Consider the following 25,207-nt stretch of genomic DNA (forward strand, 5'->3'; position numbering starts at 1 on the left):
GCGTTTTTTTTTTATTTATTTTCAGGAAACAAAATTACACTACATATTTACAAATTAAAGTTCGCCAAACCACTCGTGTTGACAAACGACAAGTATATTTCTAACTATATAATGATGATGATATATTACATGGTTATCTCTTATTCAAAAGTACATTTAATAACTCGTAAGTATGAAATAGTCACATTTTGCCAGTTGTCAAATTTTATATGGACAACAACTAGACAGTTTACTCCAGCAAGAGAAACTGATAGTTTCGAACAGCAGCAGAAAATATTACGCGCTTAAATTCACAAAATAGTACGTAAACAAACAAATGCGACAAGTGCCGAAAGCCCGCGCACGGACTGCGCGTCTCGCGCCGCGCATTTGGATCTCTCAGTCGTCGTAAAGTTCCGTTTTATCTCCGTTATAAAAGTTACGGAAACAGAAGCAGAAACGGATGTTGAAAAGCACGCGGAACTTCCGCACTTGCGGAAACGGAAACAGACATCCGTTGGATCACTAGTGAACAGACCTTAATTAGACAAATTTCCAGTAAACATCGTACAAAATTAACAGATATTTAACATAGAAAAACATACAAAACAAAAAAAAACAAATCAAGACAAATTAATATACAATCGATAATTTAAAAGTTAAATTTATAAACCATCGTCGTGATACAACTCAAAATTACCTATAACCCGTGTACAAAAACATAAGATGTGACGTAAGAGTTTTACTACTATGACGTCATTGAATTGATATATTATTTTGTAGATGTTTAGTACATTTTAACTCGTCGAGTGTAAATTTGATATGAACTCTGTTTTATATCACATCTTAATAAACCTTTCTAGATCTAAATCCTGTTCAATTATCATAAAGGTTATTCCCGTTTGTTAAATTAGACAAAGTGTAACTTGAAAATAGTATATGTGGATTTAATTAAACATCAGTGTTGCCACATTTATACAGATGACATTGCCATTGAAAAAAATAAATAAAAATAAACTGTCAAAATGAAAGGCACCCATTTGCTGCGCTGTTTGGACGACAAATTACCGACACAACGAGAGAAAGGGAATTTTAAATCTTATTTATTAGACCGAAGTAATATTTTTAAAGAATTAGGTACATTTTTTGTTTGATTTATTTTTTATTAACTTACTCTGAAATCGTATTTAGCTTAAGAAAGATTGTAGGCCGTTTTTAGGCTAAGATAGAACAGATGATTTTAAACATATAACAATACATAGAGTAAAGAATTATAGGCCTTGTCTAAGTAAGTTTTATATCGGAAATTGAAAATTGAATGAAAACGAAAAATAACATAATCTAGAGATCATAAGATTAGATTCTGTATATAGAAAAGAACAGAAGAACAGAGATGGAGAGAGACGTTAATACGATTTTTATTAAGAGAATTTAAAGAAGTTATAACACAAAAAAAAAAAAACTTTAATTGTCCACTTTACTCATCAGTCATGTCGCAGTTGTCTATGGTGCCCTACCTGCGGCGCAGATGTCTCTGGTTGGGCGCACAGAGGTAGAGCAGCAGCAGCAGCAGCGCGACACAGCGAGCCAGCAGCAGTGCCGCGGTCGCCGCCAGACGCGCCAGACGCGTCACGCAGCGCGCCAACGCCCGCGCCGTGGCGAGCTCCGGCCGATATCATCCCGTACCACACTTGCCACTCTCGAACACACCCTGACACAAAACACAGACACACATGTCACTTTTACATATTCATTGTAACAAACTGTTTAAAAATACAATTAGAATAAGAAAATAAAAGGAGAGGAAAGTTTAACAGCGTTAAAGTAATAAAAACTAGCTTTTACCCGCGACTCTGTCCGCGCGGAATAAAAAATAGAAAACGGGGTAAAAATTATCCTATGTCCGTTTCCTGGTTCTAAGCTACCTGCCCACCAATTTTCATTCAAATCGATTCAGCCGTTCTTGAGTTATAAATAGTGTAACTAACACGACTTTCTTTTATATATATAGATGAATACTAGACACGATTTACCGAACAAAATTGTCAGTAATCTTTGTTTCCGCACAGAAAAATCACTCTTATACCTTTCGGAAGAATGGCGAGAATGCAACGAGCGAGTCTCTGGTTAGTGGAGCGGCGTGCAGCGGACAACGTGAGTCCTGCGCACACGCAGCCAACAGTCGGCGGAGGAACGCCTCCAGCTGCGGTCGTCGGGCGCGCGCCAACGCCTCCGATGACCACAGCGCGCGCGCAGGGAACGGGATCGCTGCAACCTATGTACAAAAAAAAAAAACAATCAAAATACTCTGTCATCTCTGTATTTACAAAAAAGAATGACAGAATTGACAATATGTTTTTGTACATATCTTATAGCAATGGAAACCCTGTTTAAAGTTATATATGTGTGTCGTCTGAAAGTACCAGGACAACATAAAATATTTTCACGAACAGGCTGTCTCGTGTTATACCACGACCACGCAGAAGACAGGTGACATAAAACTGGAGCCTAAGTCCACCTTCTCTTTTTAGTTTCCTTTTCTTCTAAGGAAAGGAAAGTGGATTTGATAGAGGAGGGTATGTATAGAAAGTGGAAATATTCTCATTCTGTGCATCACCTCCGTCGTTTAAATGCAAAGCATTTGCAATTGTTGATATCTATGGGCAGCGTTCGCTTCGCCATTTCATCGAATTCGCCGCTTGTTTGTCACCTTAATATCCAAAAAACATGTCTTTTGACAGTGTAAACTCTGTCATATGTTTCGATGTCAGACTGAAGTACCAGGACAACATAAAATGTCAGTAGATATGTATTTGGGTGTTGTAGTTACCTAATGAAGTACCAGGACAACATAAAATGTCAGTAGATATGTATTTGGGTGTTGTAGTTACCTAATGAAGTACCAGGACAACATAAAATGTCAGTAGATATGTATTTGGGTGTTGTAGTTACCTAATGAAGTACCAGGACAACATAAAATGTCAGTAGATATGTATTTGGGTGTTGTAGTTACCTAATGAAGTACCAGGACAACATAAAATGTCAGTAGATATGTATTTGGGTGTTGTAGTTACCTAATGAAGTACCAGGACAACATAAAATGTCAGTAGATATGTATTTGGGTGTTGTAGTTACCTAATGAAGTACCAGGACAACATAAAATGTCAGTAGATATGTATTTGGGTGTTGTAGTTACCTAATGAAGTACCAGGACAACATAAAATGTCAGTAGATATGTATTTGGGTGTTGTAGTACCTTATGGCCGTAGAGACGTCGCATAGCGAGGTAGAGATCCCGAAAGCGACGGTAGCGGCGCAGCAGCTGCCAGTGGCAGTGGGGGCCGAGCCACACGCGCACCTCGTACTCATGATGGGTACCTGCGCCTGCGCCCCGCACTACCCACCCCGGTATGCTCACTACCTCCGCTATAAATATAACAATAAACCTATATTTATTTAATACTAGCTGTTGCCCGTGACACCGTCCGGAATTAATAAAAAAAACTTAATATGTAGTCTATATGTTCTTCCAGACTTTTGTCTACATCTATGTCAAATTTCGCCGAGATCTATGAAAATGTTCTGTAGATACCTTTTAAAACATACATCGATACATCCAAACATTAATAATATTAGTAATTTACTAAATATAAAAGGCTCAAAACATTTAAAAAAAAAAATGCATAAACTTACCAAAATTAATAGGATGTGTTAGACCTAATGCTGTTGTGTCATCCTGAAACATAGAACATAATTAAATAAATCCTGTCATATTTTATTTATATTACAAGATGACATACGAGCAAGCGGCGACATGAATTCGCCGAAATGGCGAAGCGACCGCTGCCCATAGACATTCGCAATTGAAGATGCGTTGCCCTGCATCGACGAAGGAGGAGACGTACAAAAAGAGAATATTTAACTTTCCTATGCCTCCTCCATCAAATCCACTTCCACTTCCCATCCTTTCCTTATAAGGGGTAGGAAGGGAAAGAGGATTAAAATTAGGCCTCCGGCATTAAATATACTTTGCTTAGTAGCAGAATAAATATATAAATAGTTATTCTTTAAAAATGTACAACTAACATTTATCGGTACAGGTACAGGTACGGGTACGGGTACGGGTGCGCGCGGGTCCGCTGCGAGCTGGTCACGCCACGCCCCCTCACACGGCAGCTCGTCATTGGACGTCGACACATTGTCTGATGCCTCCGCTTCTGTCTCTTTTAATCTAAAAGATAAATAAATATTTTATCTACTTTATAAATCTTACTAATATTATAAACTAGCTTTTACCCGCGACTTCGTCCGCACGGAATAAAAAAAATGCACACAAGATAAAAAAGTTCCTATATCCGTCTCCTAGTTCTAAGCTACCTCCCCATCAATTTTCAGCTAAATCAGTTCGATCGATCTTGAGTTATAAATAGTGTAACTAACACAACTTTCTTTTATATATATAAGAATGCGAATTTTTGGATGGATGTTTGTTAGAAGGTGTCTCCAGAACTGCTCAACAGATCTTGATGAAATTTAGCATACATGTAGAACATAGTCTGGAAGAACACATAGGCTACTTTTGTTTTTTATATAATACCATCCGGATAGAGTCGCGGGCGATAGCTAGTTACTACATAATTCTCGTTTCAACCAATCTACTCAAACCTATGAAGGTATTTGTTGAATTAGTTTATGCAAATTAAAATAAATTATCATCACTGTTACGTTATCTGTCATTATTGTACTAAATGTCTATTATCTATGTCTAATGTACATTATTGTTGTCTGTGGTCAATAAACTCTCTCACTCTTGCGCTCCTCTTGTTTAACAACATGTGTTTTATTTAATATAATTAATCTACAAAAATATTTTTCATCTACCACATAAGATAGCCTAAAGTAAAAAAAACTGTTGTATTTTGTCTGTCCCTAATTTCACAATATCCTAGTTAGTAATTGAAAAAAAAATATTCTAGTCTTTTTACTAAACGACTTGTTCCTTTTACCTATTTAGTAAGGGATCTTCAAAGGTCTGCTCCGTGTCATTGGTCTGGTCAGTGGTGACATGCATGTCACTCTCTGACAATGTGAGAGAAGGTGTCTCCTGAATCGGTGTCACCATGATTGGTCGTCGGTTCGCCTGGTTGTCGAAGAACGAATACTGCAGCGCCATCTCGAGCCGGACGTACTTCTTTTGTAGTTCTTGCAGTACCTGTATAAAAGAAGAAGATATAAATTTGCAAATAAACATTATAGAGGAAGCAAGAGGAATTTCAATTAAAAAAAAATTACATTCTTTTAGTTTTTTTTACCGCAATTTGTCGATTCAGTTCCTCTTTGGAGCAATCGTTCTCCAGCGAGGAGATGACGAGCAGCTTTTGTGAGGCGATCCGCGAGCACAGCCGCTGCATCGCACGCAGCGCCTCAGCCTCCGTCACCTGACGACGACCTTTATCTCCTGGTGGAAGAAGAACGAATTAGAGATGACACCCATATTTGTGGTAATTGTAGACAACGCCATCTATCGGTGACAAACTTCTAAAAAGATAAGATAAAACAATTCGGGATATTCAAATAAAAATCTATCTATATATATAAAAGAAAGTCGTGTTAGTTACACTCTTTATAACTCAAGATCGGTCGAACTGATTTAGCTAAAAATTGATGGGGAGGTAGCTTAGAACTAGGAGACGGACATAGGAACTTTTTTATTTTGTGTGCATTTTTGTTATTCCGCGCGAACGGAGTCGCGGGTAAAAGTTAGTATATAATATACCTGTAATCCTTTTACGATATTTGATCCTTTGATGTCTTTCTTCAGGAGAGCGCTCCACTGAACTAGACGACTGTCCCTCCACAATTCTCGGCTGCAACACAATGACGTCAATTTTTACTTTAGCCCCCCCTTAATTAAACAAAGTTAAATATTTGTGATCGTTACTTGATCTTAAATCGTCACAGAATCGCAATATCAATTCGAAAGTCGCGCCATCTTGTGACAGTAAAGTTTTTTTATATTACAAGGTGGCAAACGAGCAAGCACATGAATTCGCCGAAACGGCGAAGCGACCACTGCCTATAGACATTCGCAATTGCAGATGCGTTGCCTACCCTCAATCGACGAAGGAGTAAATGCACAAAAAGAGAATATTTAACCTTCCTATGCATCTTCTTCATCAAATCCACCTCCACTTACCATCCTTTCCTTATAAGAAAAGGGTGGGAAGGGAAAGAGGACTAAAATTAATCCTCCGGTACCACACTCATCAGACTGTACTTGGAATTACTTCCACTTGATGTCTGTCTTCTGTGAGGTTGTGGTATTTCACTGAGCGAGGACAATTCCTGCAACTGTTGTTGCTGGCGTCTACCATTGTTGAAAGTTTTCTTATTCTAGTCCTATATTTAATGATAATCACCTTGCAATAATCCTCAGTACTGGACATGTCATCACTGTCATCAGGCGGTGCGGGGCCGAGACGGAAGCGGGGCCGGGGCTCCACAAGGTGCGCGGGCGAGGCGGGGGCGGAGTCTCCGGGGAACGCCTTGGGCGTGCTCGTCGCCGTGTGGAATGTCTCGTCTGTGGGTAACGCGGAGTTCGGCGAGGGGAGGGGGTCCAAACTTAAACTTAGACTGGAAAAAAGACATAGAAATATTTATTTATCAACAAAATCTTTCTAATATTATAAATGCGAATGTATGAATGGATGGATGGATGTTTGAAGGTATCTCCAAAACGGCTCAATACACCTTAATGAAATTTGGCATAGATGTAGAACATAGTCTGGAAGAACACATAGACTACTAAGTTTTTTTTTAATCCGTGCGGATGGAGTCGAGGGAGTTAGCTAGTAATTTATAAAGGCGTGTCTTTCGAAAACAACTAGAGTTTATAAAAATACATAAATGGAAGTAAAAAACTTATTATAAAGCTTTCTTGTCATTAATAAAGATAATTGCTATCGACAGTGCTTTTTTAAATATATTTGTACCTCAACTTCTTGTTCTGAAAGAGCTCCCTCTCTGCGGCGGAAAGAGGGTCGACAGAGTCGAGGGTGTCGCTAGTGTCGAGGGAGTTGTTGCGAGCGTGTCGCAACACTAGCTCTGACTTGCTGCGTTTCACGCCTGTAGGTGTTTCTGGTGGAGTATCGCTGTCGTGCTCTGTAACATTACTTCACGTTATAAAATTATTATTATTGAAAGAATGCTGAGACAAACATAAGAAATTTTAAATATTAATTTATAACTTTATAACCCTTTGATATTAATAAGTTAATCTGGAGAAAAACTGAAAGCTCAAAGTAGGTGGCGCTAGCGTCAATAGTGAGCTGTCATCGAAGTTTTTTTTACGTCATTTAAACGATATGCAAATAATTTTCATTTTTATTCTAGCAAATTTATAAAATCTTGAGAAAATAAATTATTTTTGATATTTTTTTAGTGAAATTAGACAGAATTCGTTGCTAATGAAGTCTGACAGCCCACAGAGTACTTTTTACATAAAATAAAGTGATTTTTTTGTTTATCTGTGACATATTTAGTACCACTGTCATCAATAATAGTGAGCAAAAGGTAGTTTTCCCCCCCATTATTTCTAGTCAATATATACAGAAGCAAGCAGTAGAAGAGACCAGGGTCAGCAGAGGCTGGGCGAGCACCGCGCAGTGCCCGCTGCAGGCCGCGGCGCTGCGCCCCCAGCGCGGCCAGCTCCGCCTGCAGCCGCTCCACCTTCACACGGTGAGAGGCCACAGTCGCCACGCGGCTCTGCAACTCCTGTTCCAACTCCAACAACTCTTTTTTCTAAGGAAAAGTAAACGACCATTTAAAAAAATCAAAAATGACGGATGGTCTAGTTTAGTTAAGTGTAGAGCATCAGTGGCTCAGAGATTAAACATTTGTCTTGTAATCTGCAGTTTTTGGGTTCAAATCCGCAATGTACCAATGTGTTTTTCGATTTACATAAGTACATTTATCCGATGTTCATATGGTGAAGGAAAAAATCGTGAAACGACCTACAAATATCTATGAAGAAATTGAAAGATACGTGTGGCATCAACCCGCACTAAGCCAACATGTTTGAATATGGCCTAATCATCCCTAACTTGGGGTAGGTTACGAGTCCTTCAATGGGGATTTATAGAGGACTGATGATGATATTTTTTTACACCAAACCCACTGACTAGATATGGAAATCCAGAGAAGAATACAAATTGAACGAGACCTCTCACTTCTAAGGTAAATATTAAACTACAAGGTACAAAAAATTACCCTACGATGATGATGAATACAGTTTAGTACTAACATGCCTGTCGACGGTATCCTTTATCGTGATAGCAGTGTTGGGTTCACACTGCTGCAGGAGATGCATCAGGCTCTCTGTCGACGTCTCCGATGCAGGACTGTCAGGACTAGGAGATGAACTCTAAAATAAACATTCCTTCTATAAGCCTGTTAAATAACGAGAGCACAGACAATTCAGAAATCCGTAAAACAAACAAAACTGTGTTACATCGTGAAATTTAAAAAAATACAACAAATAAATAAACAAAGTGAAAAACAAATATTATTAAATAAAAAAAAATCATCGAAAGGAAACTTATATACATGTAACTTAAGCTAGAATCTATAGCTTACAAGCACTATTTCACAAAAAAAACAATAAACAAACCTCATTCAATTCGTATCCTTTCCCCAGCAAATCCTCGATGCTGGTTTCCACAAAAGACTTCAGCTCTTTTCTCTTATCACCGAGTTTCTCTTGCAAATTCGATATCTCAACCTCCTCTTTTTCTATCTACGCAACACAAGGAAAAAAGCAAAATAATACTTTATAATAGAGCACTAATTTTTTTATATAATCAAAATTCATTAAATTAAACTAAAAATTCTAATAATAAAAAAAATTCTTGATAATAAAAAATTATTTAACTAATTATTTTCTAAAAGTTCAATTATTATTTATTGTATGGATCGTAAATTAATAAACATTTTTACTATTAAGATTTTAAAATTGGTATTTAAATAAAAAATAATTTAGTGCTCCATTAATAATAAAATATAATAGCATAAAATAAATAACAGCAATAAATGTAATTATCAAGCTTCATATATTTAAATTACTACAATAAGATAAAAGAAAATAGCACACAGAAAACTATCAGTGAACAAAAAAAAGGTAAAAAATCATCGAATAATACAGAAAAGTTGCTATTTAAAAAATAACATTAAAAAAAATAGTAAGAGATATAAAAGGCACAAGACATCCGCAATGGATGTGGGACAAAACTAAAAATACCGCGCGCTGGGAAAATATAAACAATCAAATGATTGTTACGACCAAAGTGAATGCTCATCGATGTATCCACTACTATTTGTTTCAGAATTAAAATTAATTACTTACAAGATATAACTCACTAAAGAGATTTAAAATTAAAAAAAAAGAAAAAAACTAAATGATAGTCTAGTTTTATAACTTCTTTTTTTTTCTATTTTACTATAAAACATTTTTTTGGATATTTTAAAACAAAGAAAGTTTGAAGGTTCAACTGTATTGCTAAAACGTATGTCTTCTCAATATCTTTAAAAAACAGAGTTAATACAATTTCATACATGTATTTCTGCAGTAAAAAACTAATAATGATATTTTATCTACAACTTTATTTTTTTCTTCTACAGTTATGTATCTCAAAGGTGTGTTACTATCTCGAACGATTCTCACTACATTCGAGAACAAATAGTAGTGGTTATCCCGCAATAGAACGTTAGTACATCGACCTCGTATGTGTAACAGTATCGCTTTATTGCTAAATAAATGTCTTACGACAGAGTTATTGAGATGATTTAACTACATCTTGTCACGTGAAGGTTATCACATGAAGAAAGCTATATCTGATCCAAATTTAATACGTAACATGTTAATTCTTATTTTATAGCTAAAAAATGGTTTTAAATATTTATTTTTATTAGACATGACTAGATTACTGAAGTGTGCAATTTCTTATATTTTATGACTGTTGAATTAATAAAGTGTATTAAAGCAAATTAAAAAAAAAAAACTATATCATATGGGAAAATTAATTAGAGTTTCAGCATTTGGAACATAAATGGTATATTTAAATAACTCACGTACTTCACAGTGCTGGGCTCCTGGTACCTACATGACTTATGTTACTAGGATAGTATGACTCACATGTGCTCGTGCAGCAACCTCCGCTGCGCCGTGTCGCTGCACGCGCGCTGCCAACTCGTGCTGTCGGCAACGTAACGCGCGTCTGCGCAGCGCCCAACCGCGCTCCAACGCGCGCCAATCACCTGACAGACGTCGGCAAGCTGCCGCGTACTCACGTTCCATTGCTGAACGCTCCTAAGTAAAGTCATTTTTTTTTCATAAGACCATTATAATCTTACTAATATCATAAACTAGCTTTTACCCGCGACTCCGTCCGCGCGGAATAAAAAATAGAAAACGGGGTAAAAATTATCCTATGTCCGTTTCCTGGTTCTAAGCTACCTGCCCACCAATTTTCAGTCAAAACGATTCAGCCGTTCTTGAGTTATAAATAGTGTAACTAATACGACTTTCTTTTATATATATAGATGCGAATTTTTAGATGGATGTTTGTTTGAAGGTATATCTGGAACGGCTCAACGGATCTTGATGATATTTGGAACATATATAGAACATAGTTTGTAAGAACACATAGGCTACTTATTAAGTTTTATTTAATAACGCGCAGAGGGAGTCGCTGGCAAAAGCTAGTGTATTATAAATAGTCGAGTTTCATAGTAAAGTTTCCGGAATCAGACGTTTCTGTTTCGTTTGGCGATTAAAATGAGTGGAAGCCCAGATAGCCTTCCATCATGATAATTTATATTCCCCTGGTAGACTAACCTCGTCAAGCTTCTTCTGCGCCATGAGCAGCTGCTCGCGCTCCTCGTGCCAGCGCCGTTGCCGCTCCTGCTGCTGCAGCAGGAACTGCTGACGTTCGCGCTCCAGCTCCGCTCGCTGCGCTTCGATACGTTCGCACTTTATTTCACTCTCCAGGTCACTGAAACAATAACTAGCTGTTACTTATATGCAAACATAGTATTAAACTGTACCGATAGATGGCGTTATAGTCATTTTGAATCACGCAAACGAGATTTAATTACATTTGAAAGTAAATTAAGTGCAAGATTACGTACGATAGAGTCGTGTTGAGGTTCTCAGTGCTTGCGGCGAGGTCAGTAGTGGACCAGGAGAGCAGCGAAAGACGTGAGAGGTTCATGACGGAAGCGCTACCCTCCTGCCGCAGCTTAGCTGCCTCCGCCGGGTCGTTATAACGGAACATGTTGGTGCGACCCAACAGTAATATACAACCTGGAATAAGGACTATAATTAGTACTCTATTTTACTAGGACGTCATAACTAGCTACTTTTCTTCTTCTTCTTTTTATTTTTGGCTTTGGCACGGTTTGTGCTTTAGCCAACGTTACTACTAGCTACTTTTGGCGCCCTAAAGTCGCAACCTAGAGAACATAGTAAAGTATGCACTGAGCAAGTCTAACTGATACATACCAAGACCAAGGAAAGGACGGTAAGGGGAGACAGTTTTGGTAGGGGAGGGGGCGTATATAAAAGGGAAAAATCCTTATTCTGTCCGTCCCATCCTATTTATTTAAGGTAGGCAACGAATCTGCATCTTTCCTTCATCTGTTTCATGAGTGTGCGTGCCAGAGGGCTAATTTTAATCCACGTTCCTTTTCCACACTTTTCTTATAAGGATGAGAAGAGAAAGTGGATCTGACGGAAGAGGGAACGAAGAGGATATATTCTCTTTCTGTGCGTTTCCTCCTCTCTCTGTGGGAGCAGTCATTTCGCTATTTTAATGAAATCAGCCGTTTACGCGTTTGTTATGTTCTAATAGAAAAAAACAAAGCGCGAAGTGTGTCGTTACCCTGGCTGAGCTTGGCAGGTCCGTCGAGTAGCACAGTGTTGAGCCAGCACTGTGCACCGGGGGCGGGCAGCAGAGTGGCGACACCCTCGCGCAGCACCACGCGGCAGTGCAGCGGCAGCACGCCCGCACCGCTCAGCACTATGTCCGGCGTCGGCGACAACTCCTCGCTGCCGATCACCGTCTCGCCCTCCTTATAACGTCACAATTTACAACGTTGAACATCAAATGAGAGCATCTTTGATTATGTCTTACTAATATTATAAACTAGCTTTTACCCGCGACTCTGTCCGCGCGGAATAAAAAATAGAAAACGGGGTAAAAATTATCCTATGTCCGTTTCCTGGTTCTAAGCTACCTGCCCACCAATTTTCAGTCAAATCGATTCAGCCGTTCTTGAGTTATAAATAGTGTAACTAACACGACTTTCTTTTATATATATAAGATATTTAGATGGATGGATGGATATTAGAAGGTATCTCAGGAACGGCTCAACAGATCTTGATGAAATTTGGCACGGATATAGAACATAGTCTGGAAGAACACATTAGATACTTTGTAAGTTTTTTTAATGCCGCGCGGACAAAGTCGCGAGCGACAGCTAGTTTATAATTTTATATAGTGAGGTAATCAAAAGTAATTGCAACAATGAACGACAAAAAGGTTATGAAAATTGTGATGCTAAATGCTACTTACTTTGAGATGATAAAGAGTGACGCCGGTTGACAGCAAGTTATCATCGATGCCGACGAGATGCGGCATGTCAGAGTCGAGCACGACACCGAGACCACTCTTGCGCAGTCCCAGCGCCTTCTGCTCCTGCAGGATCTGCTGCGTCTCGCGCCACTTCTCCGTCCACTTCTCTGTCAGCACCTTCTCCTGTGCTTCCTTACGCTGCAGAGTCGCCAGCACCGCGGGTTCCGCTTCCACGGGATTCTGATCACGAATTAATTCAACATTTAATATGAAAACAGTTAATAATATAGTTAAACTGTTCACTATAGAAATAACGAAAATGGATCGAGATAGATTATTGGGTTCGGTCATAATTGACTGTTGCAAAAGTGAATTGTTGAAGGTAAGATTCAATTTTTATCGCATATCTGCTATATATAGTATCCGGAGCTTGAGTTGTCACATCGGGCAGAAGAGTACTCTTGTTCCCAACGTGCCAACTAATTTGCGAAGTGTTATATACTGACCGTATTGTGTGCGATCTGTGCACGCAATTTGTCGATCTCATCACGCAGCTCTCTGATAAGTTTAACATTGGGATCCTCATTGATGGTGGGTTTGTTGATGATGTTCTTGGCACGATTGGCGTAGCGGAGCGTCGACAGCGTCTCCCCGTAATTGCAGTCCGCTGGAGATATCTGTATACAACGACAAATGAAAATGAACTTTAATAGGATAGTTATAAGATGCATTTTATCACGCCGCGGTCGCGACATACAATAATGAACCTTAAACTGAAAGAATTAAGACTCATTTTAGAGTACTCACCGCAGCAATCATGATCGTCTTGGAATTACCGCCGAGAGAATCTTTGAGAAGCCAAGTCAACACGGAATCTCGGTATGGGATGAAAACATTCTTCTTAGTTTTTGGAGTACGATCTGAAAAAAAAATACAAATAAACGTAGAATTTACTCGATTACATATGTTTTAGACTTCTAAATAGCACATAAGTTGTTTTAACTAACTATCGGCCTGTTGGCTGGACTCTGCGAGCGCGGAGATGACGGAGCCGAGGGTGACCAGCGACTTGTTGATGTGAGCACCTTCCACCAGCCGCTGTCCAGTCGCACCAGTCGCGTCTGCGCGCTCACTGTTACAAACCCCAAGTAACACCTTCTGTCTTATACACTTTCGATTTACTAATATTCCAATGTACCAGGAAATCATAACAAGCAGGGAGTTTTATCCGGTAAAATGTCCCTCCCTATGTTTTTAATAAGGCGAGAATTCTCTTTAACGGAAGATTCCTATTCTTTGAAAATACAGTAGCAACATCAACAAGTACCAGGCGAGCATAACACACAAGAATGTCAATGGTTCACCTGCCGGCGAGGTCGACGAGATGAACCTTGGAGAGTGTCTCGCAGGGCATGTTGTTGTGGCGAGTATAGCCGGCCCGTACGAACGTGAGCGTGAAGATGGCGTGCGAGCGGGACGACACGTCGTTCATCTGCGTCGAAGCGGTTGTGCGCTGCTGGTTGCCACGCGTCATGCACTCCTGGTACAAAGAAAAGGGAAGATAGGGAAAAACGACTTTGAAAGTGTAAAGCGTACATAATAGATTCGCACCTGTATATCATCGTAATCCGATACTAAGTGTCTCGAAAGGTCTTGCACATAGGGCCCTAGTTTAGGATGTTCTCGGACCCTAAGCGAATGTCCTGCGTCCCCTGACAGCAAGTCCTTGACGCGTTCGTTGTAGATCTCGAGATAGCTGACCTCTGTACGGTACGAGGAGCCTGACTCCTTGCCCGCCGCCATGCGGGAGAACAGTTGCCGACATATCCGCGGGATAAGACCTTGACATTCCTGGAATAATTACAGATCTTAGAATAAATCTGTTTATAACACTAATCTAGTTTTATTTCTAAACTCAGAGTGGTTAAGTGATCGGATATAGTAAGTGCCTCTTTGATCTAATTCAGTGTTGACTATTAAAAACACTATTAATTGGAGTTACTTTAATACCGTACAAAAAATTGTATGCAAATACTCCTTTTATTTATGTCTATATCTTTAGTATAATTCTATGTATGTTCCATTGCATTTTATATGGCAAGATGAAGTCATAGTACAACAACAACAAAGTTAACGCCTACATGAAATCGACATCTTTAACTACAACATCTCTTCCACTAGAATAAGTTGAAAATTTATGCATACAATTTTTTTGCGACAAATATAATTCTTACATAATTACACAGAGGTCTGTCATCACAGCAGTTGTTAGCGTTACCATCTTCCTGGGTGAATTTTTCACTGCACCCTATTTTTTACCATTGCCTTTGATTAACAGATTTACGTGAAGTTATGTAACATTGCAGACATGTGGTGCCCCTTTTTTGCCCAGAGCCCTTGGCCATCGCCATACCCTAACGCCGGTACAGTTTGTCATAAAATTGACACATCTGTCACATTTGGTACCATTTAAACCATCCAATCACCGAGTACCCCGGATGTGACAGTTTTCTATTTATATTTTTTTATATCAACAAAGCGAACGGTTCTCCTTCACCTGTTCCGAAAGTAATAAAAAGTACAAAGGCATGACAAATTCGGCTGTTTACTCTGGCGAGCGACGCAATCAACGTCGACAATGACTCATTAGAAACCCGAGCGAATCTTAAATGATTTTGTAACTTGTCGTCAGTCCTCACGTTACGTGAGTCACTAAGATAATATAAAAATTATAGAGATACTAGCTGTCACCCGCGACTCCGTCCGCGCGGTATTAAGAAAAGAACTAAGTAGCCTATGTGTTCTTCCAGACTATGATCTACATTTATGCCAAATTTAATCCGTTGAGGCTTTCTGAAGATACTTTCAAAAAACTTAAAACGTCCATCCATCCAAACATTCGCATTTATAATATTAGTAAGATTAGCGAGATAATATCTAGCTATAAAAATAAACAAATACGGCTGACTAGTATTCAGTCTGACATAATAGTTGATTGTCCTTCTGTCTATGAAACAGATGCGTAATATAAAATTGCAAACCTATTAAACTTTGCATTTTAATCGATCATAATGAAATTATATATATTCTTTAGGAAACAATTCCAGGTAAAAAAAAGCGCTCGACTCGACGAGGGCACTGCCGCGCCCCTAGATTACAAAATCACTGTTTAAAACATATAGTTATCTCTGTTTTGTAAAATATAATGACAGGGATGACAACATAAACATCCTCTCTTTATGGTGTGGTCAGCTGTAAAACTCTTTTAGAGTTAAGCTCTCCAGTACGTCACCGCATTACTAATGTAATGTCACAAAAATTATATGTGTACAAAGTTTAAATAAAAAAAAAACGTGAGCCGTCATGGGACGCCTGGCAGATGTGAGACATCGTGTGTGTACAAGTAATATGCATAAAATATTAAATGTTATAATTAAATAAATAAATAAATAATGATAATGTAGTGGTAATGATATGATAATGATAATGATGATAATGATAATAATAATGTATACCTCAGTATAGCGTGGCGACCCGTCGCCACGGCAACAATTCGGTTTACAGGTGATCCTATAGATGTTTCACATCAAAAACTGTTGATTTAGTGTATGAAAAATAAATCGATTATCATCACTCATGTTATCTATCACTATTGTACTATATTTTGTCTGTGGTCAATAAAGAATACTCTCTCACTCTTGGGCCACTCTTGCTTATTTTTATTAATGACGATATGTTTTATACAGAGATTTTGGTCTCAGAAACCAATGGCCCTGTTGATCTTGTTAATTTTAAGGCAAGTGACGCGCAACGTGAATCGTTATCAAACCTCGTATCATGATACCAAGCTATTTTGTATCAGATAAATATATTTTACTTACATAAAATGCATAACACATTTTTAAAATTGATTCTAGATATTTCAAGGCCACATTTATGTTATCCTGGTAATTTCTTGTAATTTTTTATATTCCTGTATACTTAATACTTAACAAACAAATGACATTACTACTGGACACTTATTTAGCAGTCACTGAGGGTGTCCCTCAGTGCAGATTTAGTATGAGGGATCTACACTAAGAACTATTTAAGTAACGACTTTGAGTGCGGCAATTACACTTGTGTAGAGCACTTACCGGAGATCCCATCATGGTGAACGTCTTCCCGCTACCGGTCTGTCCATACGCGAACACGCACGCATTGTATCCCTCGAACGCGCTGTCGATGACGTCCACGCCCAGGTCAGAGAACACCTGGTAACACAACTTATTGTACATCATTCTAACTAAAAGACTTAATAGCTCTATCTGTCTCCTGTTATCCTGGTACAATCCCAAAAATTAGGGCTACATGAAAAAGATAAAGTTTGACATAGAATGCAAAAATTTTTAAGTTGCTTATTTTAGGTGCATAAGATTCATGCATGCATAATCTATGCACTAAAATAAGTGACATTAGCGTTATCGTCCGTTATATTTGAGTTTACCTTATTCGCATGTCCATTTTTATATCAAGAAATAATACCATAGATATAAGAACATACAGGTAAGATAGCAATCAGGTAATTTTGCGTACGCAAGGGAACGGAAATGAATTCGTACCCCCACAATACGTGTCAACGAACCGCACCTTATGCGGCCGTGACGTCGCGGTGTCGTCATGGTCGGCCACCAGAACGCACAAAATACAAACACGATAAAACTTTAATAGCATCCCATAAATGGACATTTAGTTTGCGATCCTTAAATACTAAAAGTTCTTTAATTTAGTTTTTACCAGAAACGTACTGCAGTTCTTTTCAAGATCGGTTCAATCTTGAAAAGATTGGTATTTGTGAGGAAGTACCAGGACTACATAGAAAACTTACATTACTCATTGTCCGCTATAAGGTAACCGAAATTATTTTCTTCTAACAGCCTTCTAGCTTTCGTTTCTTTTCTTGAAAGAACATAGTACGGACTAAAATGTACTCAGATTTTTTTCACTTTTAACATTGCGTCAGTAATTTGGAAAGCAGCATTTTTATGGGATAAAGATTATCTCAGTAAATTTATCTTAATATGCGTATAATATATGTAAGTCAACACCGTGACCGAGTTACTTCAATTCGCCGGATGGGGCATCTTATTCTAACAAACGCCCACGGGGTGACTGTAACAGTTCGCAGAGCCATAACCGGGATGCTAACATAAACAGATCAAACTGTTTATATGATGCGCATTCAGGTATTCGATAAAAATACTCTGTTTACTTAGTTCCGGATGCAGATTTATAAAAGCAAAAATAAATGGCAACCGGGAACACTACTACTAGAAATTAGCTTTAGTATGACATAGGCACTAAATAACTTTTAAGTTATCCAGATTAACTGTCATACTCAGAGAGTTTCTTAGTGTAGATTTAGTAGCCATTTAACAACTCTGAGAGTGAGGGAGAGACACGCCTCATAAGAAAAGTGAAGACGATCGCTTGCTTGGTTTGAGATAACTAACCTTCTATCCTCAGATATATATCTCAGATATATTGCGAGACATCTAGACATATAGATACGTGAACAATAGTAGATACGATGACGTAGACAGACAAATAGTTTCTGCGCCAGTGATCACCCATTCTATTGTGTTACATCTGATATTCTGTTAGAATTTTATATAAACTGTTTATATTTTGCATTTATAAACTATTAGCTGTCGCCCGCGACTTCGTACGCGTGGAATTAAAAAATAAACTTAATTTATATAGTATATCTATGCCAAATTTCATCGAGATCCGTTGAACCGTTCTGGAGATATCTTGTAAAAAACATCCATTCAACATTTGCATTTATAATACAGTCAAAACCGTTTATGGCGACATCGTTTAGAACAACATACCGGTTAAATTGACCAAAATCAAAGGTCCTGGCTGAATGTTATATGACCGCTTTATCGAAAACATTGGTTTTTACGACATTGTTTACTACGACATACCGCATTAAGCGACCACATTTGGTTAATGTTTTCGGAGAATTATATCTATAGAACGACCGGCTCAGCTGTATTGTAAACAATTTGAATAGGTAACAGTATCCACATCTGGCACAGTATAATAGTCAATGACTATTATTGTAAAAGTAAACCAAGTTTAGGGTTTTTTGTAATTGCACCAGCTACGGAGGATGATATTGTACGTGAAGTTCAAGAGGAAAATGAAAATGAACAGGAAGACTCGGAAGAACAATTTACAGTGCCAACTTTAATTGACGGTCTCAATGCTGTTAGTGTATTACGAAAGATTGTTCTTTTTAATGAAGAGTTCCACATGCAGGGAAATTGTGACGATACGCTGATTAAAATCCAACGTGAATTACAAAATGTGTATGCACGACAGAAGTGTTTCAAACAAACTAAAATTACAGATTTTATGCATACAAAAATGATGGAAAAATGATATTGTTCTTTTATATTATACGTTTGTATTGAAGTAAACAAAATGAGGTTTAATTTCCTACATATATATACATATCTTTCCTATTAATACCTGTCACCGGTTGTTACAACTATCGGTTTTTACGACTCAATATGAGTAGTCCCTTCGATGTCGTTATAACAGATTTTGACTGTATGTATAAAGGAGATTGAATGTTAATATTTATATAGCACCTAGACTGACTCATTTAAATTCAGGGTCACATCAACAATAAATGCAAATGGTCTATTTTCCCACGTTTTATTTTTAGTAGCTGAGTATAAAATTAGTTAAAATCCACATAACTTTGATATCTGATGCTTGCAGTTGATTTAAACACTCAGCTGTTTATCGTAAAACACGTTTTGATAGTATAAATTAATGCCAATATTAAATTGCTTTGTTATCTACAATAATTTACGATATTTTTATTTACACACAACTCACGTCTGTAACACAGAGGGGTAGGCAGAGATTATGGACCTCCATTTGGTGTTGCCAAATGAACATTTCGCCACTTTAAGAGACGGAACGTGAAGTATGGCGAACCGCGCCGCCGTCATTTTCTCCCGGGAATTCACACATATGTTCGGGTTACATCACGATGTTTTCCTTCACCGTGCGAACGTCGGATAAATGTACATATGTAAATCGAAAAACACATTGGTGCATGACGGGATTCGAACCCAAGATCTGCAGATTGCAAGTCAAGTGCTTAACCCCTGAACCACCGGCGCTCTCGTTGACGATTTTTATTTACGTAGGAAGTAAATTTTAATACGGTCCCCATGTACCGACTACTTTGAAGCATAAAGATTTCAAAGCGACTGGTCGATTTTGAGTAAGGAAGAATTTTACAGAACATTAATTTAAAGTGAACATATTTCTTTTTTTTATATTAATATGGCAAACGAGCCAGCAACAACCTGTACTCGCCGAAATGGAGAAGACCGTTGCTCATAAACATCCGCAATTGCAGATGCGTTGACTATCTTTAATCGAAGAAAAAGCAGACAACGCAAAAGAGAACATCTACCCTTCTAATGCGTTCTTTTCCTTATAAGAAAAGAGTGAGAAGGGAAAAAAGTTATCGTATGTTTCACTGTTACCTGTTCCTGTGACGCGTAGTGACTGTCCCCATGGTCAAACGACCAGTAGGAGTGATCAAATGTAAAATCCTTGTACTTCTCACGGCTGCCATCGTTTTGCTCTTTGCTATTCTGTGAACAAAAATAATCATGTCATATACGATAATACAGTCAAAATCTGTTATAACGACATCGAAGGGACTACTCATATTGAGTCGTAAAAACCGATAGTTGTAACAACCGGTGACAGGTATTAATAGGAAAGATATGTATATAACATTCAGCCAGGACCTTTGATTTTAGTCAATTTAACCGGTATGTTGTTCTAAACGATGTCGCCATAAACGGTTTTGACTGTATATACTTCTTATTATAAATGCGAATGTTTAGATGGATGGATGGATGTTTGTTAAAAGGTAGCTCCAGAACGGCTCAACGGATCTTGATGAAATTTGGCACAGGTATAGCACATATTCTGGAAGAACACATAGGCTACTTATTAGGTTTTTATAATGTCGTTCGGACAAAATCGCGGGCGGCAACTAGTGATACTATAAATTCTGAAACCCAACTGAACATACAATACGTAACAGTAACAACTTAACCTTCATACATTTTCAGTGAACATCGAATATGTTTGCACAAAAGAACAAATTAAATTACATCATGATGGTTATCATTTACATTCGGTATGAATTTATATTGTTATCTATATATATATATAAAAGAAAGTGGTGTTAGTTACACTATTTATAACTTAAGAACGACTGAATCGATTTGACTGAAAATTGGTGGGCAGGTAGCTTAGAACCAGGAAAAGGACATAGGATAATTTTTACCCCGTTTTCTATTTTTTATTCCGCGCGGACGGAGTCGCGGGTAAAAGCTAGTACATTATAATATTCAAATAGGTCCAATGGAATTTTTCCCAGTACGCTGATGAACGATAGGCCTATCTGTCCAACGGGAAACACCCATTCGCTTAAAAAAAGAACAACTCTTAAATTCATCATCAGCTCACTATACGTCCCCACTCAGGGACTCGAAGCCTACCCCAAGTTAGGGGTGACTAGACCATAGTCAACCACACTGGCCCAGTGTGGGTTGACTTCACATATCATTGAATTACTTCTCAGATATGTGCAGCATCACGATGTTTTCCTTCACCGTTAGAACGTCGGATAGATGCACATATGTAAATCGAAAAACACATTGTTAAATGGCGGGATTCGAACCCAGGACCTGCAGATTACAAGGGAAGAGCTTAACTCCTGAGCCAATGACGCTCCTCCAACTCTTAACTACGTATGTTTAGACAATAAAAGCTCATGTTAACTTTGATCGTCACCTGTTATCACCTTACTGATATATGTATTACATAAATAACGCATTAAATATGCCGGAGCACTTAAATTTTAAAATACATTTTCTTTAATTTTACATCGGTTGTTAACCCTTACGGGACCGGTTACACTTTGGTACTATTCAGACTGCACTAGCGGGTGCGGTGGCGGGCGCGGGCGCTCGGGTCTTGGCGTCTGCGTATTCACAGTGGCGATCGAGCTAGGAGTGTCATTGCACATGTGATAGGTCGTTTTCAAACTTTGCTACGTATTTAGAAGACATGGATTAAGATTTGTTTTTATTAATGGAAAATTCATACTTGAAATGGAAATTTCAATATATGAAGTTTGGCACACACGATTTAAATAACGAAAGAGAAAATTTTGGAGAATTTTATGTATTATACGCTGATTTACTACTATTAAATGTTGCAGATGTTTGCTTTGCCAAATAGCAGTGCGATGTTGTACTGCAGATATAAATTCTTCAGTATTGATATCCATGACGATTGACGACGCTTCGGCGGGTGAATCAAAATGGTTTAGAACCACACGCGTAGTCGCCTAACAGACGCTATATCACTGTGAACGATACGGGCGGACTCAGCCATTAGAAACTCCCGCGCCACCCGCGCCCGCGCCCGCCTCATGAAGACGCGCAGCTCGCGGGAGCACTGTGAACGCAAATGGCGTCTGCATACATTTTGATTTACACGCGCCCGCGCTAGCACCCGCGCCCGCCGGCACTCTGAAAGAGTACTTTGGTCAAAGGAATTAAGACTGAGAGACTCATCACAGGATAAACTCGAGATATCGACGCTGGAAAGCGTAAACGCTGTAACCCCGAAAGTATGAACTTTACAGGAGAGCCAAAAAATGATAACTCGTGAGCTGATACGCCTACAAGCATGCGGTATTTAGCAATGTTGTGTAGTTTGTGCTAACCTATAATAAAATAATTATCGTTTGATAATGGTTGAAATTATTAACGTGTGAAAAACATATTCGCGATTTCAAGGGTTACAGCGTTTATGCTTTCCAAAGTCAATATTGTGGTGGAACATAGAAAAATAAGTAGACAAATTTTAGCTCATATTAATAACTTTACCTACACCTACAAATTGAACCAGTGGTTTACGACCACTAGACCGCAAACTTGTCTGTGGCGAATCGTTAGTCATTTTCGATGACATTTTTTTTGCTTCATCCGCCTAGGTGTTTCCCGGGGCTCGCGATTAAATCATACATATCGAGGTAGTTTCCTCATGAAATATGAAAAACACTGATATAAAGCAGCGTTGTACAGTAACGCGTTGATGACGTCACAATACGTAACAAGCGTCATAGTGGTATGTTTAGACAACGTCACTCATTATCTGTATGGCGGAAGCTTTTATACGATACTTTGAAAATTTAATTATATTTAAAGAAAAAAAAATGGGCGATGTTTTTTAAAATTTACAACAGTGAAAACACTGTGTAAAGAAAATAAAAAAAACCTGTCTTAAACACGTCGCCTTGATTCTTAATCACTTGTAATCTTTAATATATTCATCGTATTATGAAACAGGTTTTTAAAAAATCTGAGATAAATAACGAGTATGCGTAAAAATAGTTCAAAATAAATTATTTTGTTTAATATTTTTATTATATCTCGTATAGACTATATAATTTCTAAATGAATTTTTAAAATAGAAAAATTTATAATTTATCAATAATATTAAGAATGTTATAATTTGTTAAAATTTCATCCTAAGATTAAAAACATTAATTATTTTTATTAACATACCACAGTTAAATTGTCAAGGAAACAATCAAAGAAAATGCTGTTCAACTGCAACTGGACGGAACACTAGCGCACACAAAGGTCAGCGAATGACTAACTACCAAATAATCATATACCTCTACAACTACAATCAGGAAAGAAAATTATACTGTTATTATTCTTGTCACAGTTTTATTTAAACACTAACTAGTTGTCCACATACTTGTTGATATAATTTTAACACATTCAATGTTTCAATTATTTTAAGTACTAAAATGAACTAGGAAAAGTTGGTAGCAGTGAATGTGTTAACATGAGAAGTGACCTTGAGATAATCATTACAGATTACATTTGATAAAACCAGTATATTAGTTTAATGTAGTAAATGTGAATATAAAAATAACAAAAATAATAATAATTTATAATAAACTAGCTGCAGCTCGCGAATATATCTGCGCGGAATTAAAAAAAAAACTTAATAAGCTTATGTATTCTTCCAGATTATGTTCTACATCTGTGCCAAATTTCATCAAAATCTGTTGAGCCGTTCCGGAAATACCTTCTAACAAATATCCATTCATCTAAACATTGCATTTATAATATTAGTATAAACACAAGAATAAAGTTGAACCAGGATAAACAATAGTCCAAGGGACTACAATATTTCTCTAGCTTATAGAGGTTTTTCTTCAACCCAAGGTACTCGCTTCTGGAAGTTTTCCATCGTGGACCAGATAATTAGTCTCCCTCACAGAGGTACCTCATTTATCCAGTTTAACTGTAGAAATAATAACAACTTACTTTTACAGTTAGGAGTCTTGTCTTTTTGCCATCCATTTGAACAATGAGTTTGGCATTCATGTCCTTCTCCCTGCAATACAAAACTGTATTTAAAAATAAGTTCATTTAAAATTATCTCTTAACACTGGCCACTACATGTTTTAATCTTCAAAAGAGAAAATAGACCACATTTTTTTGATTTGAGAAAACTATAATATCATTACAAAAACAAATGTTTTCGTAGTAACAATCAATGGATTTTTTTTTAATAAAATTTATAAATACAGTAGTAAACATGTTATTTTCATATTAATCTTGATGAGTTTAAATCCAATTGAGATATGATTATCTGTGTTTCAACACATATTGTTTTTACAACACAATCTGTCTGCATACCATGTCTAAAATCTTATATGAAACTGCCATTTGTAATATAAATTGAGAAAGAAAAAAGATGTTTAAAGCATATGATAATCTTTACACCCAATGTATGTAAACGTAAAGACATTTGTTAGTAAACAAAAGGAAATAAACACATTGCATAAAAACATCATGCTCAAGCAAAATTCAACCTTATAGAGAATTTTAGTTCTTTGTAACTGGGTCATTATCTTTTTGCATTTTTTTTGGCAACTTTCATTTAAATGATCTGCCGAAGTACAGTTCGCGCTCCAAATGCACTCCAACCGTGAAAGTCATTGCCGTTCTTCATGACATCATACACCTTTTGCACTTTCAAAAATCTAATAAACGACTTTACAACCCTTGTAATACCGTAAATGTCTCATTTAACTACAATACATTATTGCTTTGGTCATTATGAGGTCTATTATTGTATTGTATTTGTACGAGTGTGCAATACATAAAAATGTATTGTCTGGTTTTATTACAAATACATTTTAAGTCTAAAATTATTGGATTAGACTAATATTATCTACTTACCTTTGATTGAATGGGCGAACCCTTACAGCTACCTTTACCGATGCCATTGTCACACATTATATTGTAAAAAAAATAGATATTTCTAAAATTTACATCTAATACAAATGCGACTCTACCAAACGAGTTGACATTTTATTTATCCAATTGACAGCAAACAAACGACAGCGACAGACGACAGACAGTCGTCGTTCGTCATCGAAACTTGATCGAAACTTCAAAATACTCATTCACTCA

The 25,207-nt window shown here is 37.5% G+C and overlaps 1 protein-coding gene across 1 annotated transcript; it reads right to left on the reverse strand.

The window, feature by feature from the left end:
• Positions 1 to 1,466: 1,466 nt before the first annotated feature.
• LOC106708611 (kinesin-like protein Klp98A) lies at positions 1,467 to 25,020 on the reverse strand. Its single transcript, XM_045682034.1, has 27 exons — positions 24,974 to 25,020; positions 24,053 to 24,122; positions 20,165 to 20,275; positions 16,745 to 16,861; positions 14,220 to 14,459; positions 13,973 to 14,148; positions 13,616 to 13,740; positions 13,416 to 13,528; positions 13,115 to 13,285; positions 12,609 to 12,848; positions 11,916 to 12,105; positions 11,164 to 11,338; positions 10,871 to 11,027; positions 10,169 to 10,342; positions 8,648 to 8,773; positions 8,282 to 8,401; positions 7,611 to 7,779; positions 6,972 to 7,140; positions 6,399 to 6,612; positions 5,756 to 5,846; positions 5,292 to 5,437; positions 4,986 to 5,191; positions 4,066 to 4,210; positions 3,673 to 3,715; positions 3,236 to 3,405; positions 2,066 to 2,254; positions 1,467 to 1,690 (listed from the first exon to the last, which is right to left on the reverse strand). The coding sequence occupies exons 1-27, from the start codon at positions 25,018 to 25,020 to the stop codon at positions 1,655 to 1,657; spliced, it is 3,930 nt and encodes a 1,309-aa protein (XP_045537990.1). The 3' UTR covers positions 1,467 to 1,654.
• Between the last annotated feature and the right edge of the window lie 187 nt (positions 25,021 to 25,207).

This window comes from Papilio machaon, chromosome 17, assembly GCF_912999745.1.
Source record: "Papilio machaon chromosome 17, ilPapMach1.1, whole genome shotgun sequence".
NCBI classification, from domain to species: domain Eukaryota; kingdom Metazoa; phylum Arthropoda; class Insecta; order Lepidoptera; family Papilionidae; genus Papilio; species Papilio machaon.

Excerpts from the sequence above, each read along its gene's own strand:
- LOC106708611 (XM_045682034.1), bottom strand. The coding sequence starts at position 25,020 with ATGGCATCGGTAAAGGTAGCTGTAAGGGTTCGCCCATTCAATCAAAG. Across the intron at positions 20,276-24,052 it reads CAAGACTCCTAACTGTAAAA|AATAGCAAAGAGCAAAACGA; the intron begins GTAAGTTGTTAT and ends TTTTGTTCACAG. Across the intron at positions 2,255-3,235 it reads GACGTCTCTACGGCCATAAG|GTTGCAGCGATCCCGTTCCC; the intron begins GTACTACAACAC and ends TTTTGTACATAG.